The sequence below is a fragment of the Ciconia boyciana genome, chromosome 8 (assembly GCF_034638445.1).
Source record: "Ciconia boyciana chromosome 8, ASM3463844v1, whole genome shotgun sequence".
Lineage (NCBI taxonomy): Eukaryota > Metazoa > Chordata > Aves > Ciconiiformes > Ciconiidae > Ciconia > Ciconia boyciana.
Window position 1 is genome coordinate 29,783,535 of NC_132941.1, and position 20,978 is coordinate 29,804,512.

Consider the following 20,978-nt stretch of genomic DNA (forward strand, 5'->3'; position numbering starts at 1 on the left):
TCTTAGGTGGAGGACAAAATCTGGCTAATTCCTGACGGACAACAGTAGACTTAGTTCCCAGTTCACAGCCAGTGACCAGCGCCATGGAGCAGGGAATGGGCTGGTAGTGTTAGCATACTTTTCCCTCTCTCCGGGCCTCTATTTTGACTTTTCTGTCCCCTTGCCTGGAAACAGAGCTAGATGACTTCATGGGCACCACATTTTCACTATGTAAAGCAGTTTAATTAAAGTGCAGGAATCTTTCAAAGTGTGAATGATGTCATCCATCTCCATGTGGGGCCAACCAAGAAGAGATCCTCTGATGCTGACTGAACCTTTCTGGCACCCCTGAATGCTGCAATTTAGAGCCCATGCCATAATCTCTCTTCTCACTCAGGAATTTTACCAGAAGTGATCCCACAAGTGATCCTCAGAGTCAGAGCAATGCAAACCACAGTCTGGGTGCTAATGGGACCTGGGCATACAGAGGGGGAGGCAGTCCTGGAAGCAGCAATAGCAGAGCGTGAGCCAGATCCCTACCCAAGATGGGCCTCACAGACAGTATAATTGAAAACACACATTTCTACAGTTTTTGGGAAAAGGTCTTCCATATGGCACATTTTCTTTAAGTATTGGATGTCCCTGAGAAAAAATTAAGCATCAAGTTTACCCACTTCAACAGGACTCACAGGCTATGAAAGAAGCAAAACTTATATCCAGAGGATTTAAGATAAGGTATCTCAGAACCTTATTTTTTGTTTGCTTTTATTCAAGTGGGCACAATGTTGTCGCCTTCTGCTCCAATAACTGTGTTCTCATCCGTGTGTCAGGCTAAACTGTTTCTAACCTTCCATGGTAGCAGCTTCATTCATGCCACAGCATTTAACTCTCGCACTGAAATGTAAAGGGGTACCTGATTCAGTTCCTCATCATTTGCAACTGCCAGGAGGATGTGTCTGGGGGCAATTCTTCCTTTCTTGTTGTCTCGTGCTGCATTTCCTGCTAATTCTAGAATTTCAGCTGTAAACACATTGAGATAAAAATGAGTAACAAAAATGCAACTTATGTACACCCTATATACACATTTTACATTCCTTCTTAATATCCATTTACCTTTTCAGGGGTGTTTCCCAGTTTAAATGGTCTTTGCTACAGTAAGGCAGAAACCAAAGCACACTCAATGTATTTGTGAATTTACGTAGAATAATTTGTCCTTCCTAATTCCCTAAAGGATAGCTAGCAAAAAATATGCTAAGCTGGGTTCACATAACTTCTTTTACAAGTCCCAAGTCAGAATTCTCTTTCAAAAAAACCAAGAAAAACCCTATAAAAATGTACATCAGCAGTCCAAAATTTAGCAGTAACCCTCTAACAATAAAACAGTAAGGCATGCAATAAAACACCAAACCTAGTACAGACAGTTCTGACAAAACAGCAAGGATTCTCAGGACCAAGGAAGATGAAGACTGAGGTGCATTTAAAGAAATACTTTCAAAGCCAACAAACTAGCCAGGTGATGCTGCAATTCTGCATTAAAGGGCATTGAAAATCTGTGAGAAGCTTCATTTCAGAACAGGTTATGAAAAGTTTGACTTAGAGGCAAGCAGAGACAACATAAGAGCTTCAATGCATGAACTACTTGTAGGAAGTTCCTTCTACATCTCCAGGAACAGGATGTCACTTCAAAAGTAGTTTCTCTAAATTTGCAATAACATTTATACTGTGAGTATAAAGTCACTGAGCTTTTTCTAACTGTTATAGAGGAAACACTGATCTTTCTGAGTTTAAATAAACTGTAGCAATCAGTATAATTCACTAACTTACACAGTTTGGCCCCTACTCAGAAGTTATTTCTCATGTAAGAACCCTACTGAAACACTGAGAAGGATGGAGAAGGGAATGTTTTGCTCCAAGTAATCATAAAAATCATATTCACACCCTGTTTCATTTTAAAAGTATCCAGTGTCCTTCTGGTTGTTGTTTTTGTATTGACATCTGTCAGTAACAGGGGTAAGAAAGTTATAGCCCATCAGTGTCCTATTAATGCTATCTTACTCCTTTTTATCAACTAAATAAAGAACTGTAACTATTATAAAAAGAACTTTCATGAAAAATCTAGTGGAAATCTACATAATGCTCTCTGGCTAAAATCCAAAGGATTTCAACAAGAAGTTTAGCTCTCAGTTCATGGGAAAAATACAAGCTTTCAATTTCACTCAGTGAGAATAACAAAAGTGCATACTTGTCATCCAGTTTTCACTACTATACAGCATACATACTTCACTGAATGTTCGAGAGGCAAAAGCCATTGTTTAGAATCATGTGCATATTCACAGTGAATTGTTTAAGAAACAGCCAATATCTGTTGAAAATTTTCACAATTATTCATGCAAAACTTTCAAGAAACATTATCAAAGTTGCAAAGGCAAGCACTTATATTTTAGGAAATATTAGAACTGTGGTTGCGGTAACCAGGCCACTGCCACAAGGAAAAAGCAGTGTGCAATCGGACAATCAGAAATAGTATCACACCACAAATATACACTGGGCCTACATTAAAAGTTAGGGCAGCAAACTCGGCTCTGGCATTTCCTAACTTTGGAGTGTTGGACTTGGCCCTTAAAGAAGGAGGCTAAAAAGAGATCCTGCATAATCCCGCTATATTCACCCCTGTGGAGGCTGCAGGGCTGGAAGTTTCAGACCCAACTCCCAGACCTCTGCCAGTGGAGCTGATGCAGCAGCAGACAGCAGGAACAGACTGCCATCCATTGTACAGACCAACATAAAGCAAGAAAAGAGACTCGGACTTCTCCAGTGGGTTTTGCAGATTGGTGCTGATAGAAGAAGATTGTATCAGGGGAAAAAAAAAGCAACACATACTTACCTCCGTGGTAACTGAAGTTCTTTCAGGTGTGCCAACAACAGGCACATCCTGCTACCTGTGTGTGCTCACCCCACTCCCCCAGGTTCTGGGTCCTTTGGCCAGCAGCATCCTGATGGTGCACTCAAATGTCCTCTGCCTAATGTTAAGAGCAAAAAATGCAGAACACTCAAATGCCAGCTCTCTACCACAGGACACCGGGAAGAAGGGAATCCAAGGCAGAGATGATGTATGGCAGACTGTGGAATATGCATAACTTATCAAAGGATGCCAATTATTTGCATAGGTAAATAATTGCCTTACCTCCTTCTAACAATTCTCTATATGCATGTTTTTCTAATGCTAGAGGCAAGGATTCAGTCTTAATACAAAATGGCACTTGCAAAATGCACATCAAATCTGGAGGCTTCCGTTATCCCATCCTCTGCTGATAAGAACATAAAGATCCCCAAAGAAACTGCTTTACATTTCAAGTAGAGACATCTTGACAGCTGAGGTTACCTAATAAGAAGACTAGTCTGAGAATATAGGTCCTATAATGAAGTCCTGTACTATAACAAGCTCTCTTGAAATTGGGCATCTTGATATTCTCAGACACAAGTTGGTTTTACTTTACGTCTTCTCAGCAGCAGACATTAAGAATTAAAGTGAAATCTGAAATAATCTTGCTTCCCTGAAGATTCACAATCCACACAAGATGCCTCCACACTGGAAGCGTAACTTCAAATTCAGACATCTTCAGCACAGATGGCTAAAAGCTCATTTATGCACTCCACAGCTCACCTTAGCCTCAGACAGACATCGAACTTATGTCAACAGAGCAAAGTTCAGATGGGTCCACTGACTCTACACAACACCCAGTCTTATTAATAGAGCCTCTTCTCCTGTTTGATAAGCACTCGGGACCAGGGAAGAACATAACTGTCTTCCAACCAACACAAGCAGCAGCCGAGCTATGACCTGAATGGGATTACATCTTCTCATCCTGTGACATACAGGAAAAAGAGGTTTCTTTAGCTGATGGATCAACAGATTTGGAGTGTCTGGGAACTGAAAGCATCATAGCCAGGCCAAAGCTATTTGTTCAGCTGAGCTCAGCCCGCTTCTGTGAAGTGCTCAGCTGGACTGATAAGGAAGATATATGAGAACTACTGATAGCAGAATCGGAAAGATTTCAGACAGGTTATCTTGTTTTCCACTTCCCCTTTAGGATAAGTTTTGACAGTTGCTGTTACACTACCATGTACAAATCTATGCAATAATACCTTTGCTCTGAAAGGACGTATCAGATGATGGAGTCCTTGGTCCTCTGTTTGCAAGTGGAAAAGTATCTGCTCGATTTGTCTTTTGATGGCAGATGAGTGAAACAGACAGAGGAGTATGCTAGCTGATGTCCTTTGAAGGAGGAGGTATTTGCTGGTGGTGTGTTCTGCCCTAATTTTGAGAAGATGGCTTTCCATTGACATCTTCTGTGAGTTCCTCTGACCAGCACACCATTCACATGTCTTCTGCTTCCTAAGCAAGGGGCATTTGTATTCTTTGCCTACATTTTGGGAAGGTGCATTAGGGGACACATGCAGTTGATGTTTGATTTAGATGATGATGACTGTAGTCAGCGCCGTGCACACTCAGAGCATAGTCTGGCATGCGTCTGTTGCAAAGTCCATAAATCCAATGGGACCGAGGCCAATTTCTCATGGAGTTTTAACTCTGAAGCCAGTGGAGCCCAACATGGTTCCAGTAAACACAACCTTCTGGATAGGAATTAAGCTGCAGTTTTGCAATATGATTTTCAACCCTAAGATATAAAACAGCATAGAGAGATTATAAAAAAAAGTCTTAGAACACTGATGAGATCTTCTTCACATTAGCTAATCAATCAAGGTAAAAGTACCTCTTCTTGGGATACGTTGCCATGATTGCTGGCATTTTAACAATGGGGTTGATAAGCCAAAGCGCAGATTTGGCGTTGGTAATGGCTGTAGGGTGCAGCCACAATCAGTCTTGCATACAAAGGGAAAAAACGGGGATCTAGTAGCTCATGACACAGAACACATACCAAAGCCAAAAGGCAGTCTGAACCATGTGGAAACTGGGAATAAGGATGCTCAAGATGTATATGCACCATCCAGATGATGCTAGTCAAGAGGCTCAGTGCTTCAGGGCAACACAAATATAGGCCATCAACAGACCACGTGCATGGCTGATCACTCCCAGGAGAACTGCTGGTCCATGCGAGGCCCTGGATGAAGGCAATCAGACAGCTCTGGTCCTGTTTGACCCTTCCAGCCTCATCCACCGTGCCCCTATCCCAGCCATGACTTGCTTTCCCAGCTCCATAGCCCATTCTCCTTTCCTTGGCAATCCACACCTGAGACTTCTATCTCAGTTGCCTTTTCTGGACAGCCTCCATTTCTCCTGTCTACTCTTCTCAGTTGTAGTAATACTCAGGCTCAATCTTCCTTTCTAGGTTCTTCATTATCATCCCCCCCTCCATCCAATCTTTGGCCTATGCCCTATTTTTCCAAGTTACTCTCCAGCTTCCTGGCAGGATTTTTGGACACCCCTTGCCATTTATTTGCCCGCTGGTCATCCATTCAGCTATCCCTACTAGCCAGATCCAACCCCGGCTCTGTCTCTAACATCAATATTCTTATCCCATAACCACCGTCTCCCCAAAATGTTATGCTCTGTTCCCAGTTTCCTTCTCTGGCCAATGTGGAGCCTGTTCACAGTCTCCCAGTCAGCTTATCCAGTTAATTCCAGCCTGCCCTCCCCACCTCACAGACAGCAAGTAGGATTAGCCTCTCCTTCAACTCCTATTCGTGTACTCCCTGCCTTCAGTCCCAAACCTCTTGCCACCCGCTTCTGTGCAGCTTTTGCCTTCACATCAGAGAGCTTCCCCCTCCTCTGCTGCCCGGTACCACTGAGACCACAGAAAGCCCACTCCCTGCTCTCAGTGCTGTGACCAGGAGCAGCCGGAGACAACAGTGAGAGGGAAAGTCCTTCTGAGCACCTGTAGCCACGGGCTGAAGCATGCTCAGCCACTGCGTGGAGTGGCCCATGTGCAGTCCTGTCACACATCAGAGCTGAGAGGTGAAGCATGTTCCATTGCTCTGGGGGGACGATGCATAAGCAGTCTGGGCAGCACTGGGAGCTGAGAGAGGCTGGAGCATGCTCAGTGAGGACCAAGTCGTCAGAGATCTTAGCTGTTAAAATCAAAGAAGTCTGCTGAGTATGAGCAACCTGTGATTTTTCAAAGTTACAGCTTGGCCAAACAGAGCAGATTTCTCTGAGATGGCAGAGACCACCCTTCCCCTTTCATAAAGCATCAAGTCTCTGCTCAAACACAGAGAAGCACCCAAGCGTTTAGTGGAGAAGTTCTCATGAATGTTTTAACATAACAAAACCCCATGGTTCAACCTGCTTCTGTGAAACAGTTAAAGAACCAGACTCCCTTACTCCCACCCTCCCAGATTTAGCCTGAAGCAGTTCCCTTGTATACAGGCTTTCAGCCTGAGTAGGCACCATTTCATAGTTGCAAGTCCATGAGAGAAAATAAATTTGTAATAGGAAATATCAGATAATGTTAAGAAATGTTACCAGTTTGATATATAATACCTCCTTTGACAAACAGCCTTGGAAAACCACATTTTGTTTCTAAAGGCTTCCCAAAACCAAAGACTATATTCACCCATATGTATTCAGAATAACTAGATCAGCAGGGTTAGATGTTGCAACACTGTTTTTCAATTGAACTATCCACCTTTGTAATCTTTTCAAACAAAACTCTGGGCAGAGCACAGAAACTTTGGTTTGGAAAGACCACTATCCGCAAGCAATAGGTGTTTGCCCAGAAACACTACTCCATTCTATTACAATATATACAGGGTTGGGGTGAGAGTGGGTTCTCTCTCTGCTGAACCAAGCAGCTTAAAATAACATTCCCTTACAATTTATGTGGGCCCCTAGCCTACACATCTAGCAATTTTCTTGCCTGGTTGACTACACATTCTTTTTTTCTAAAACAAAGTGTAGGCCCACACATAATCTGCCCTTACCATATTAATGGTTTAATATGGTAAGGGCAGTTTAATATGGCAGATTTAAATTAAACTGCACTTACTAGCCAGAAGTAGAGCCAAGCTACACACTGTTCTAGTTCAGATCATAGGTAAACAGTGCTGCACTGTATGTTGTAAAAAGATGACCATAACTCAGTCTGCACTACTGAAGTGCTGCATATACCAGATGCGCTGTATATACCAGATGCGCTGTTGACAATTTATTACTACACCTTGTGATAATTGCCACAGCTGAGAACAAGCATCTCCAGATGTTTATCCTAGAAACTCCTTTGAATGCTATCGATCCCTGTGGAGCGGGAAAAGAAAAAAGTATTCCTCCCCACACTGAAGGTCAGCAGAGTCATTATGCAGCACATTATTTGGTTATAAAAGTCAGTGCGATTTCCAAAACCCATGTAATATGGTTTTCATCTTGCAACACCCAGACATCCAGAAGTCTGTAGATTACTTCTATGCAATTCACAATCGATGATAAAGTAAAGCAAACACACCTTGCTATAGAGAAATTAATATTTATGACATTCCTGAAGAGGCCTGAACCTCCACTAGAAAACATACAGAGGCCTACCAACTGAAACAAGGTTGGAAATCACTGTGGTAGAGCAGGGGAGCTACAAGAACTATGAATCCTGTCTCTACCTTTCCCCCTAACTCCCTGCAGCCTCTGGAGCATCCCTGATGAGTAGCACTCCACGTTGCAGACAGCTAAACAAGCTCTGCAAGTCGCAGACTTCCCCAATACAGCACAACTGCACCAGCTCCACTGAGAGGGAGATTTCTGCAGCTACAAGACTTCATTTTTAGTGTATGAAACGGCATTGTGCAAATATGAGTAGCCCTGCAAGACTTATCTCTTGAAGGAGCTGGAGGTGAACATAATGTAAACAAAATGTTTAAGCTTGCATTTTTCACTCCAACTCCAGAAGTAGCCTCAAGGGGAAAAAAAAAAAAAAAAAAAAAATCAATTCTCATCCTGCAACTAATCAGCACAAATGTAGAAGTTTCTGTAACATGCTATTAGGCATCATCAGAAATGTAGTTTTAATAGTGAAATTATCACTATTTCAGATTTTCTCCACACCTTTGAAATAAAACAGTGCTTTTATTGTCTGGTAGCGAGAACAGGCTTTCATATGTAAAAAAGACAGCAACGTTTGCATAAAGACTGACATGCTGTTACATGAACAACCAGCCTCCATGCAAGCTTCTTCCATGCCATTTTGGCAATAAACTACAGTCCTCAAACACAATCCACTCAACTAATTCCATCCAGGCTTGTGACTACTCACAGATTCTCTAATGCACCTCAGTCTTGATCTGTAACACCTAAGTAACATGAACCAGAATCCTCTCTGCACCGGGCATTGTAACAATTTCCATAATTAAATAAGAAACCAAGCAGATATGATCATAGGACAGTCTGAAATACTGCAATACATCACAGTATATTGCATCACCATGTGATATCTTCCCCTTCCTCTGAGGTCAGTTTCAGAAAGGAAGGGAAAAGAAAACTCAGAGTATGTGGGAAGATTTAAACCTTGACACAGTTTCTTTATACACTTAGGCAAACCAAAAGGATTTTTAAAATACAAATGAACCACCTCCATATTTCACAACACTTTGACACTGTTCTGCAAGGAGAAATGCAGCCAACAAAACAGTTTATTCACTTAAGAAGCACAACAGATGTACAAGGTGGGTTTGCTTTTTTTTTTCCTCCTGTTATTCACATTCAGGTGTAAAGGCTAATTCATATCCATTTTCTCTCGGACAGAAGCTACCTAGATGCGACTCCTCACTCTGCAAAGCAACAAAAAATAATCCTTCTACCTAGTGACCAAGCATGGTACCTCTAAAGGAGAAAATTTCCATCCTCAGCCTCTTCAAGAAGCAAATTTCAAAAAATCCTGCACTTGCAGAGCCCAATTTTCAGAAGTGCTGAAACATTTGTACCCCATCCCATGGATATCCCTGGCTTCTGTGTGTGATCAGCACTTCCAGGATCAGGTTCTTGGTTTACCTGCTAGGTACTCTATGACGGCTGCCATGTAAACTGGTGCTCCAACACCTATCCGGTACTTGTATGTTCCTTTCTTTAAGTAGCGCATCATCCTCCCCACAGGGAAAATAACGCCCGCCCTGCTCGAGCGTGACAGTTTGGACATTTTCTTCTTCCCACTTCGGCCCGACATCTTGCAGCTTTGTGCTTTTCAATTTGCTGGTGATTCTTATCCCCTTGCTCCAATCCAAAAGCTGCAAGAGAAAATGAACAGGATTGGTCTTCAGCATGTGAGAAACATCTTTATACATTATCTTGTTCTTCCTGAAGAAAAAAATCCAAACCCATTCTCAATACCTGTTAAAGTTGAGGCATTATTAATTAAAAGCTGGATAACTGGAACATTTGCTATAGCTTTTCTGTTGACTACTGCACTGTAAGTGTAGCAATACCACAGAAAAAGTGGTTTGGAGAATATATAGAAAAAAACAACAACAAATGCACATTAAATTAATATTTAAAGAAAAAAAAACCAACCAAACAAAACCAAATCACACCAAGGCAGACATCCGCAGCATGGAAGATTTCCATGATGATTGTTAAGTTTAGCAAGTTATAAACAGCTGAGAAGTACTAGCATAATGGACAGCATTAAACAAGCTGAAAAGCTGATACTGGTGCCACCTACAAGTAGAGGAAGTCGTACTGCTCCCACAGGAGAAGACAAAACCTACCTACAAACACACTGCTTCTTCACAGGTCTTTTACATGGGGAATTTCAATGCATGGCTGAAGAGGAGAAGCAGGCAAGCAGCTGTGCTTCAAGCACCTCCCCTCGTGCTGCTCTGGCCTCAGGAACTGAGCCCCGGGGGCCAGCTCACAGGCTTCACCACTTTCATAATTCTCCCCGGATCACCTTCACAGCAGCTCCTGGGAGCCCCAGAAAGCCTTCCTCCACAGAGCTAAAGGGAGGTCTTTAATCTCTCATCTTAAAAGGACTGGCTACCAGGTTTTTCCATCCATCAAGCTCCCTGAATATGTGGGTTTTCCCTGCATTAAAAGCCAGTCTAGTCTATACATAGGAGCAAAGAAAACGAATCTCATTTTCTCCTTGTTTGTCTGGCAACAGTGAGATTGCAGGTAAATGGACGACAAAACCTGGAGTCAACCACTCCAAAGTGTGCATGAGGTCATAGTTACATCCCTCGTTCTCACTCTCAGTCACATAATGGGGAAGTTTTTAACTCTGTGTCCAAAAATTGTTTTTAACTCCATTTTGGTAGCTGCCCTGGTGGCCTAATTATGATCCTGGTTACAACACAATAGATCAAGATTGACTCCTCCGAAATAAACGAAGATCATGCATGCCACAGATGGTATTTCTGACAATGAAGGCACAGCTACTTAATTCCCAATATTCATCCACCTCAGTGAAACAAGGAAACAAAGGAGGGAGACAATTTGAAAAATATTATCATGACTTTAGGGGATACTGTTAAATTTTATCACAATCTGCATTTTAAATAGCCTTCCAAAAAAAAAAAAAAAAAGAAGCCATTTGACACCACTACAAGGAGGGCACAGAAATATGTGTTTCATTCTTATTCTGCTTATTACAAATCAAGTGCATATACAAAGAGGGTCACCATACAAAGCCAGACATTCACAGAAACCAGCTGATCCGTAAGAGCCAAATTCAAGGGTGGGTTTCTACTATAACCTAACTTGAACACTCATTTCACTCATTTCATCAAGGAAATGAAATCACCACAGGGTCTGCAGGGATCCAGAAAACCCTGGCATGTCCTTGTCTATCAGCCAGATAATTTTTTCTTTCTGCATGCAATATATTATGTAGGCATGATAACAAAAGTTGGGAAAGATTAAACCAGTAAACCTATCAGACACGGACACCTCAAAATTGATGCTGCTCATCATCCCACTTCGAGTTCCCTGTGAACTGCCAGCCTGGAATCACAAGTGGTGGTAAAAAAGCTCATAAACTACCACTTGCAAGTGTGGATTAAAGGCAACGGCCACTTCAAACAGATACAAGTGGAAAAAATTCCCAAGCAATCCATTAATTGCATTGATGCAGGAGTAATCAGTTGTGTAGGACAGGGAACAATTGCTAGGAAGCAGCTCCGCTGATTAGGACCAGCAGGTTACAGCAGGGGGAAAAAGAGCTGTTGCGAAAAGGCAAACCTTGTTGCTAAGGTGTATAAGCAAGAGGACAGCCCGCGCTGAGCTGAGGAGCTATGTCCAACCACAGATACCGCGCTTCAGGCATGCAGAGCAACAAGCATCCGGAGGAGGGCGATAAGAACGACCAGACGTCTGACACAAACTAAAAGGGAAGGCAAAAAGAAGCGGGGAGACACGATAATGGTCTTTAGAGACGTAAAAGGCTGCTTCAAAGGTGGAGGGAGTAAGCGTTCCCTATAAAAGTGACAGGAGAAGAGCAGGACTCTAACAAAAGCTGTGTAGCAAGGAGGAGAGCAGAGCACTGGACTCGGTCAGATGGGGAGGTGGCAGAATCTTCCCGCTGGGACAACTTTAAAACGGTTAGAGAATATATGTCAGAAATGGCATGGGCAGCCTTGGATCTGCCTTGGGAGAGGAGGCTGGATGAGGTGATCTCTCGAGGTCCCTTCCTCCAGCCCTCTTGCTCAATGAAATCTGCAATTCGTGACAAACCCTTTATAAACTTTCAATTTCATATTATGCTACCGATTAACCTTTGTGAAGTGTCCTTTTCAGTTCGTGATAACTGACATTCAAATTAATGAAGAAACGTAGGCTGGGAATTAGGTTTCTAGCCATCAGAGGAGCGAACTTCTGGAACAGCCTCCTCTTATGAGTAATATGAGCAACAATAACTCATTTTAAGGTGGAACTTAGTAAGTGTATGCACTAGGCTACGATTTGATTCCTGCAATACCAGCAGGACAGTTTCATCACCCGAGAGTTCAGTCCTGCATTGAAATCCCTACAGAGAGCCACGCTGAAAGAGCACACTACAAACAATCATGTATCAAAATAGTATTAAGCTAACCTCTCATATATTTGCTCCTGTAGTACCAAATCCCAACTGCATGTAAATCAACAACAAAAAAAAAAAGCAAACATCATGAGATTGCATCCACAGAAAATACCGTGGTTGCACTTGATCTCTGTGATGGAAAATCAAAACATATTTGTATAACTAAGCACACCGCTCTGGGGCATGCTGTTGCATTATATAAATTTCTGTTTAATCACTTCTGGCTCATTCTTCTGTTGCCTCATTGAACTTTCTACCTCTGCCTCTACCCCTTTATTTTTCCCTTCTCTCTCAGCTACTTTTTCCCCTGCTGCAACGGCAACCTTTGGAATCCCAAAACATTTTTCCAAATACACTGCAGGTAACAGATCAGGTACATTTGCAGAATTTTGTGAGAGCCTAAATACAAAAGAGGTTTCAAAACTCTGCTAACACTGTCTCTCTCTCTCTTCTTTGCAACTTACATGGACCAGGGTATACTGGTGAGTGACACATAGAACAGTATGTTCTTGTCTCATCTTGTCTTTAATCCAATGGGAGGCAATTTTTGGTAGAACGACAAGCTATGGCATAGTCACACCTACTAGAATACAACTCCTGTGGACCTGGACAAAGAAACATGGTACACTGGGGTTGCCATCTATCTATGCTAGGCACCCTGGGGGGTGGACACTAAGGGAATGGTTCACAGGCTCAGGTGACTGTCAGTCCTTGGGATCTTGAAGCTCTCTTGCACAGAGGAGCAAGCGAGGTCCTGCAGCGAGGTCCTGGTCTGCAGCGAGGCCCCAGGGGTCCATGCCTTGCTGGCTCATTCCTCCCACAGGCAGGGGTTTGGTTTACCTTGGGGGATGCACATGAGCTCTGCCCTGACACAGTTATGTGATGCACTCACCTGAACCGCTCCAAAGCTGCAAACAGCTGAAGAGCTACAAGTTCAGCACTGCTGTCCTAATTGTTCTCTTTGGATGATACAGCTAAGTGTCCAGGGCTTATCAGTTGAAAAGCACTTGAGTCTACCCACATTAGTTCCCTCACTGCCAGCTGATTCATTGTCTCTACGTTTGCCCTTATAAACTACAGTCTCCATGAAAAAACACAGACATGTCATTTATGTGAAGTCCATCCTTGCTGAGTTAGAAGAACTGCATCTATATCTGGCTACCACGACATCATGAGGCTCGGGCAATTTAAAGCAATTAAATGTTTCCAATCCCTTAATTGGTCACGGCACACTCCTACTCTGCCATGACTCCAACATCCCTGTGTTGCTATGGGGGATTTAGTAGCTACCAGATCTCCCAGAGCTCTCTACAATATGATGAAAATAGGATAGACTTTTGCAAGCTGGGCCTTCCTCTGTGAGTTAAATCTTCTTCAGAGCCCAAAACAAGCAGCAGCACTTTCCTTCTGTCTGCTGGGAAAAAAGCTCTACCTCCTTGCTTCTCTCAGGTGGGTCTGCTGGCCACTTGGAGGGTCCCTCCACTACAGACGCTACCACCCCGTGTTCTTCCGCCATGGTTATCAGCAGAGGGTGATGACTGCTACACAAGGACACTGGAACAACAGACTGCCCTGGGACATTCCTCTCACCATTGTGCAATTTGTATCCCACACCGCATCCCGACGGGTCAGGGATTATCAAAGCAACCCTAAAACCACTTTCCAGTCCTTCCTACACAGACGCTCAGAACAACAAAATCTCAATCATCTTTAGGCAGTAAGGACACATATCATTTTTAGAAAGCAAGAATAACCTGCAGACACAGAAACAGACTGCGACCTCCAAGTGAGCCTGAACTTTGAAACTACTTCCTGGCCAGCTTTCTGAGATTAACATGTCAAGATCTGGCAAGAAAGCATGGATGCACATCAGAAAGTTCAGTGCAGTACAAAATGCCCAAGATACATCAAATCTAAATTTTTCTCTAAGAAAAAACACAGAAGACAGTAAAAGAAAAGAAAGCTTAGTTTGCTCAACATAGCACCAAAACTGTTGTAACACTGGTGGAGAAAAGTAAATTCTGGCCGTTCCTCCTCACATCCCAGATCATACACAAGGCAGAAGCAAGCCAAGATAATAGCTACACCAAATACGAAATGCATACTAGCAACTAGTTGTCACTAAATATTTGAGCAATGATTAGGTAAATTCCTGGTCAGATTAAAACAGCTGGCATTGCAGCTTACCCTTCTGGACTTTACAGGTGGCTACAACGTCATCTGGCAAACTAAAATTTAGCACAGCATGCCAAGTGCCCTCCCTCAGACAACCAGAGGTTCAGAAGCAGACATTACACTGGGAGCTACACCAGAAGCTCACACAAGCTAAAACACTGAGGCACAGCTGGATGCTGACCTCAGTGTCCTGGCTCACAGAACTAATGCTCGAGTCTTTGCAAGGCTTTGTACCGGAATGTACCGGAACCATTTCTACCAAATATATTCACCAATGATGCCTTGGACACCATTTCCAGATAGTTCATGAGTGCTTGGCATCTATGAGTCTTGATTCCAAATATTGAGAAAACTTGAAGTCAGCAGGCAAAGACTGAAATCAAGGACTTGCAGGACTATCAACACACCTGCACTTTCCTCATCTCCAGCTTAAGATCTACTTGAACAGTTAAGAGTTGACAAGCAATCCAAAGACTAGGGGTCAACTAAGACTGCATGCTATCTAGGGGTCAACTTAGACTGCACACTCATATACAAACACCACTTTGCAAAAATGACTCAGAAGACCTAAAGAAGAAGCTTGTTACCTGAATAAATCAGTAAGGCACAACCAACACACAAACATAACACTATTCAGTGGGCAAGTCACATGTCTCCTGGACTCAACCTACTCAAAACTGACATACACAGAGTGCACTCCTACTGAAAGAAGCTTCACAGGCACACTGAAGCCAGAAAAAACCCTTGCAGAGGTGGCTTCCCCTCACAAACTGCAGAGGCCGACCCCCGTGGCACAGCACGGCTCGCAGGCTGAGGGGATGGGCCTCGTTACTGACTCAGACTGAGTCTTCTTTTGACCTCGCTGAGAGCTGCCGAGCTCGCAGGGGCCAACCCAGCCACCGCCAGGCCCCTGGAGCCACCTCAGGGCCAGGCAGGCCAGCCCACTGTGCTGCCGGCCCCGGCCCCGGCCCCGGCCCCGGCCCCGGCCCCGGCCCCGGCCCCGGCCCCGGCCCCGGCCCCGGCCCCGGCCCCGGCCCCGGCCCCGGCCCCGGCCCCGGCCCCGGCCCCGGCCCCGGCCCCGGCCGCTCAGCGCTGCCGGCTGGCCAGCGCGGCAGTTAGCGGCCGTTGGCAGCCCCGCCCCACACACGCCCTCACGCACGCCACGCCGTTGCCTAGACACATCCGCCCCGCCCACTCCCCTCAGAGCAGCGGCGCGCGCGCCCATTGGCCGCCCCCAGCACCGGGAGCGCGGCGCGAGGTCGGCGGGCACCGCCCCGCCCCGCCCGCTGATTGGCCAGCGCGCTGGCCCCACCTGCGCGCGGGGCGGCCGCAGCGGAGCCCGGGCTAGGAGGGAGCGCGCTGATTGGCCGGGAGCCGGTGAGCTACGGGAAAAGGGCGGGGGGTTCGCAGCGGCGCCGCGTGCGCGCTCCGTTGCCGGCCGCGCAGGCGCCCTGAGGCGCGGCGGAGGGGGGGGAGTGGCCGTTGGCTTTCCCGCGCAAACGCTCGCCCCCACCCTCCCCTCAGCGGGCTCGCTCCCGCCGTCACGGAGGCTTCGCCCGCTGCCTGCGAGGGGCGGCGGCGGCGGCTGCCGCCAAGCGCGTCCCCGGAACGGGAAGTGCTGCGGCTTCGCCTGGCTGCGGGGCGAAGGGGGAGGGAGGCAGCGAGCGAGAGCCGCAGGCGCGCGGGGCCCGCGCGCAGCCCCCAGGGAGCCCCCCCTCCCCCTCACCCCGGCCCCCCGGGTTCGGCCCCGCGCGCGCCGCCGCCTCGCGCCCCAACCGTCGCCCACAGCGGTTCCTCCCCACAGCCGCACCTCCCCCCCCCCACGCCCCCTTCCCCTCACGGCGGCCGGCCGCTGCCCCCGCCGCGGCCATGGCCGGTCCCTCCCGGGCGGCTGCGAAGAAAGGCAGCAGCAGTGGGAGGAGAAGGTGGGTCGGGCGGCCGGGAGCGAGGAGAGGGAAGGAGAGGAGCGGGCCTCGCCGCGGCCCCGGAGCCCCCGCGCCGCCGCTCCCCTCACCTGCCGGCGCCCGCCGCCGCCTCCTTCTTTTCTTCCCTTCCTCTTTTTTTCGTTTTCTCCCCCTCTTTTTCTCCTCTCCTTGCCCCCCTCTACCTCCCCCCTTCCCTTTTTGGCTTCCCCACCCCCCGCCCGCACCCTTGCTCCGCCTCAGCCGCCGGCTCTCTTCCCGTATTGTATGTTTCAATGGCGATGGCGGCGGCTCCTCTTGGGGGGGGGGGTGGAAGGGGTTTCCTCCTGCTCCGCATACCGCCTCTAGGAGGAGTCACTGCAGCCCGGGCCTGCAACAACCCCCCTATCGCTGCCGCCCTCCCAGACATCGCGCCGCTCCTCCTTGCCCGGGCCCCAGGGCTGCTGCTGCCGCCCCCGCCTTCCCCCAGGCACCCCCTTCCAGCCGCTTCCATCACTCCCGCCCTCCCCCCCCCCCCCCACGCTCAGGAGAGAAAGGGCTCCCCTGACCCCAGTCCCTACGAGCTGCTGGGCTTGCATTAGTCGGGAGCATAAAGGAAGAAAGCCCAGCTGCCCATCCTTTCCCTGGTCACGGGATGAAGCAGTTTGGAGCCGTAGAGGTTTCAAGGCAGTCCCAGCTTGGACTAATGCTTGAGGATAGGTTTTGAGGTGTCCTCCGCCCACCCTGTCCGGTTTTTGTTAGGAAGGGAGCCGCCCGTGCCTATATCCCTTAGGCAAGGTGACCTGCGCGTCTTGGTACGGTGCATCTAATCCAAATGTTCCAGCATCCCCAAACTGGCTTAAAACGGCCGTAACAAAGAATAGTGGCAGCTCTTTGTGTCTTGTTGCGTTGGATCGTTTAAGGCATTCACAAGCTTTTCAACTCAGCCACGAGGGCTGCAAACTTAACTTGCTTTCTAAATGAAAGCTGAGGGTTTTTTTCCCCCTGCAGTTGCACGGATTCGAGAGCTTGAGCTCTAAGATACGCAATAAGGGATTGTATTACGATCGTCTCACAGTACGTCTGTTGGCAGCGCCAAATATGTGATCACAGACTGATGCAAACAGAAGAGTGCAGGGCTACACCTCTTAAACTGATCTCAGGGATATTTTAACATGAAATTGGGTATGTATTGTTATTCCTGTACAAACATCTTGCATCGTTGCACTGATTCCGCTTGAAAGGTATTTGGGGGCTATTGTAATGCTCTAGGAGATATAGTATTAACCCAGACCACTCCAGCTCACGTGCAATGTTACTTTAGGAGGGTGGCTGGAAACAACAGAACAAAGTGATAAAGAAGCACCCATGCTTTCAGCTTTCCCTTTGTCGTTGTAAAAGATCATAAAGATTCACTGGCTTCCCAGAGTTTGGTTTTGGCTTTGCCAAAGGAAACTTTTGTGTCTGTATAGAATTGCATTTGGTAGGGAAAAAAGCGATGAAGTATTCTGTCAGGGTGTATTAATTGTAGACCACACCATCCATCTCCTGAAGAAAGAGGGTGTGAGTTGAGAACCTAGGGTTTTCTCTCTGTGACCCTGAGTAAAGCATTTTGCTAACAAGGGCTGTATTTTGACTGTCATTAGAACAGAAATAAAGATACTTTTCTTCTTTTTAAGCAAGTCGTCTTTTTAAGCATGAGTAACAGATCTAACACATTTCTGTGGATTAATGCTTTGGAGTCTATTCTCTGCCCCGCTTCTTTTTGAAAGCAAGGTCAAAATGCTTTGAAACCATAGGAGAAAAACTCACGTGTATGAGTTTGAATTACTTGAAATGTAAGGGGAAGTCTTACTTGGATCTTCCCTGTTGAGAGTTTGAACTTAGCAAAGGAAAAGTTATCTGTAGAATTTTAAGTGTATTGAACCATATTGGGAGGGTAGGGGGGAATACGGAGAAGATTTTCAAGTACTAAGCATGAAAATGAAAGACAATTTAAAACCCATGTGAAAAAGGAGGAAGAGCATTTACATTTTTCTATTTCAAGATACAAATAATTGCATCCAATAATCCCAGCAATCACACATGTGGTACATGCTTTGTAATTAAGAATAATTTGAGATGAGACAAAATAAGCATCACAAATTTTTGAAAACATTCCCAGTTTGTTACAGATTAACATCAAATAGTTGCTGTGTGATAACAACGCAAATGTGTAGGAGGTCTTGAAAAAAATAAAATTATGTCTTCTGAGACAAACTTCCAACATTAGGACAACTCATTCTGTTTACAAAAACATTTTTCTGTTTATAAACAACATTCTCCTTACATTCAGGCATATTTTCAGCTTCAGTTTTGTGTTTGTCACATCCACCACGTAGGTGTGTGCCATTCAGATGGATCAGAGGAAATGAACTGATGTAAGGGTGGGGTTCCTCTTCACATTTGCCTTTTGTAGTATAATGTGGTCATCAAGTGTCACAGTCTTAGAAGAGGCTTACAGCATTCATTGAGTGCGGGGCTGCGGCCTCCTAACACAGCTTTTGTGTTCCCTGAAGTAAGAATCTAATTCCCTCAATTTCTTCTTTATCACCCACACCAGCTTGCTACCAGTTTTCACATTGTCAGTAAGAACAGTACACCCCAGGAGTAGTTGTGTCCCTGAGCAAGTCACTGTGGTCCTGGCAGTAGAGCGGGTATGAGAGAAGGGATCTCCTATTTTGCAGCTGTTTTCCACTCCTGCTTACATTATTTCCGTGGGGATTGCAGCCTGGGAAGAGTTTCTGTGTTTGGGGAAGCACCACCTGCACAGAGTAAACCCAGATGCTTAGCTACCCTTGCAATGGCTAAGGAATGGCCATCAACTCGCAAACCATAACGCGGCCTCCCTGTTACAGGAAGGAAGCAGGAGTGCTGGAGCAGCTTGAGAGAGGAGGACGCCAAAGACCTTCATAGTGTACCACTGGTTTTAATTTTATTTTTTTTTAAGTCAGCCATAGATGTCTGAATTTTAATACCAATTTTCCTGTCTTTGTGGTTTTTAATTGTCCCACGATAAAGTACATTTCACCTCTGTATTTCTTTCTCCAGTGGATACAGCTTATCCTTAACCTAAATGTTAACAGCATTACACGTACGGCTTATGTTTCTTCAAGTATTTCTGGGAGATTCTGAGTTGCTTTGTGACACAAGAATAAACAATATTTGAGTAGAACAGATCAGAGCAAGGCAGCTTTTGAGTGGAGAGTTACCACATGTGAGTCGTTCTGCAGTAACTGCACTGTTGGAACTGCCTGCTTTTTTAGGCAACTAAGATGCAAGGGGTTTTCTCTCCAGCTCCAAGTTCAGTGTTGAACACTAAGGCTGCAATGGACAAGTGATAAGCAGTAGGTCACCTAAACCACGTGGTGAGGAATAGGCCGCGTGGATATCTTCACAAATTCTGTAATGCAGAAGATGACTGAAAGTCCACGAGTTTTGGTCACGATAGCTGTATATTCTGGCCATTTAGATCTAGTTGTTCAGGGAAGAATTGTTACTAACTAGCATTCTTCAAGACAAAAATTTGCAATGCTGGATTAAAAGAGAGCTTTCCCCAGTCAGCAGGAGCGGAGTCTGCCCTCACTAGGTTGTGCAAAGACCATCTGCCAGTCGACTTCCGAGTGCAAACACAATCTGTTACTTTGTCAAAATAAACAACATATCTATTGAAGGAGCATTTATAGACTGCTGACTGCCTAACTCTCCAGCTATTGGAAAAACAGCCTGTTTATGGCACTCTTACTTCTGGACAGAAGCTGTTACATCTCAAACATTGTAATAAATATTTCATAGCTTCAGAACCAAGAGGCTTTACTCTTGCTTAGGCTGGCAGACATCCAGGGTCGTCCTGGCAGTACAGTAATGTCAAGTACTCCGAAAGCTCTATCTTATGGGCCTATATAATCCAGGAATTTTATCAAATCAGTGTAAGCGTTGTCATGTCATTAGGATAACCTAATACAATCAGAGCTGATGTGTGTACATATTATGGCAGTTGATAACAGATGTAATAACTGAGTTCTGCAAATAAGCTGTATTTCTGTAATGACTTTTTTCCCCCCTTTTGAGACATTTTTTAACCCCTCCTCCACCCTCCATACTGCCTATGGGCTTATTATGCTAGTAGGTTGTGTACAGTGAGCTTTTCTCCTTAAAGAAACCAGAAACGCTAAATCTTAACTTCTTGGAGAACTCTCTTATAGCAGTAGTTTTTAAATTAGATCATCCCATGTACTTCAGAATTAAACATTTTTGTGTGTGTCAGATTCTGACATGTTTAAGGTAGACTGATGGTTAGGATCTCTTCAAAAGTCACAGATTAGCTCATGCATAACCAGGAAGGAGAGAGGTCTTTCCTGCCCAAACACCAACTGATTCTAAAAGTTAAATGCTGCTTATTAGCTTAAAAAAAAATAAAGTGTTTTCATCCTTGTTATTTAAAAGGAGTGTTTTAATCCTTGTTACTTAGCCTTAAACACATCGATGCAAATTGCAGAGATCGTCGTCTTGACTCAATTATTTCATAGTCATATAAGTAAAAATGCTAACTTAATACAAATATTTGAATAGTCATGGTTATTCACAATAATCATGATTTTTTTTGTCAAATGGAGATCTACGAATATATCTTTCAGAATTACAGAAAAAAGAATAAGGGAACAAAAACCAGAAAATAACATTGTGTTCAGTTGAGGAATACTCTGTAGGATTCCTCTCCACAACTCAGAAACAATAGCCAGAAATGGGTAAGATATAGGGAAAATTGTTGTGGTGATCACACGTATAGAATGGCTTCTCTGAAGAATTAAACAGGTTAGGAATTCTAGCTAAGAAAACTGAGGGGTGATATGAGAAAGGACACGGCTGA

General features: G+C 45.1%; 1 protein-coding gene across 3 annotated transcripts in view; it reads right to left on the minus strand.

The window, feature by feature from the left end:
- Positions 1 to 16,435, minus strand: part of MACROH2A2 (macroH2A.2 histone) — a 28,749-nt gene extending 12,314 nt beyond the window's left edge. Inside the window, exons 1-3 of one of the 3 annotated variants that reach the window (XM_072870969.1) lie at positions 16,318 to 16,435; positions 8,972 to 9,204; positions 893 to 999 (exon numbers count right to left, since the gene is read on the minus strand). In XM_072870969.1, coding sequence (XP_072727070.1) covers positions 893 to 999; positions 8,972 to 9,143 — 279 coding nt within the window. In that variant the 5' untranslated portion in view covers positions 9,144 to 9,204; positions 16,318 to 16,435. Of the gene's footprint in view, positions 1 to 892; positions 1,000 to 8,971; positions 9,205 to 9,684; positions 10,067 to 16,182; positions 16,273 to 16,317 lie in introns of those variants that run through there. The other 2 variants (XM_072870968.1, XM_072870970.1) reach the window with 2 other exon arrangements.
- Positions 16,436 to 20,978: the final 4,543 nt, after the last annotated feature.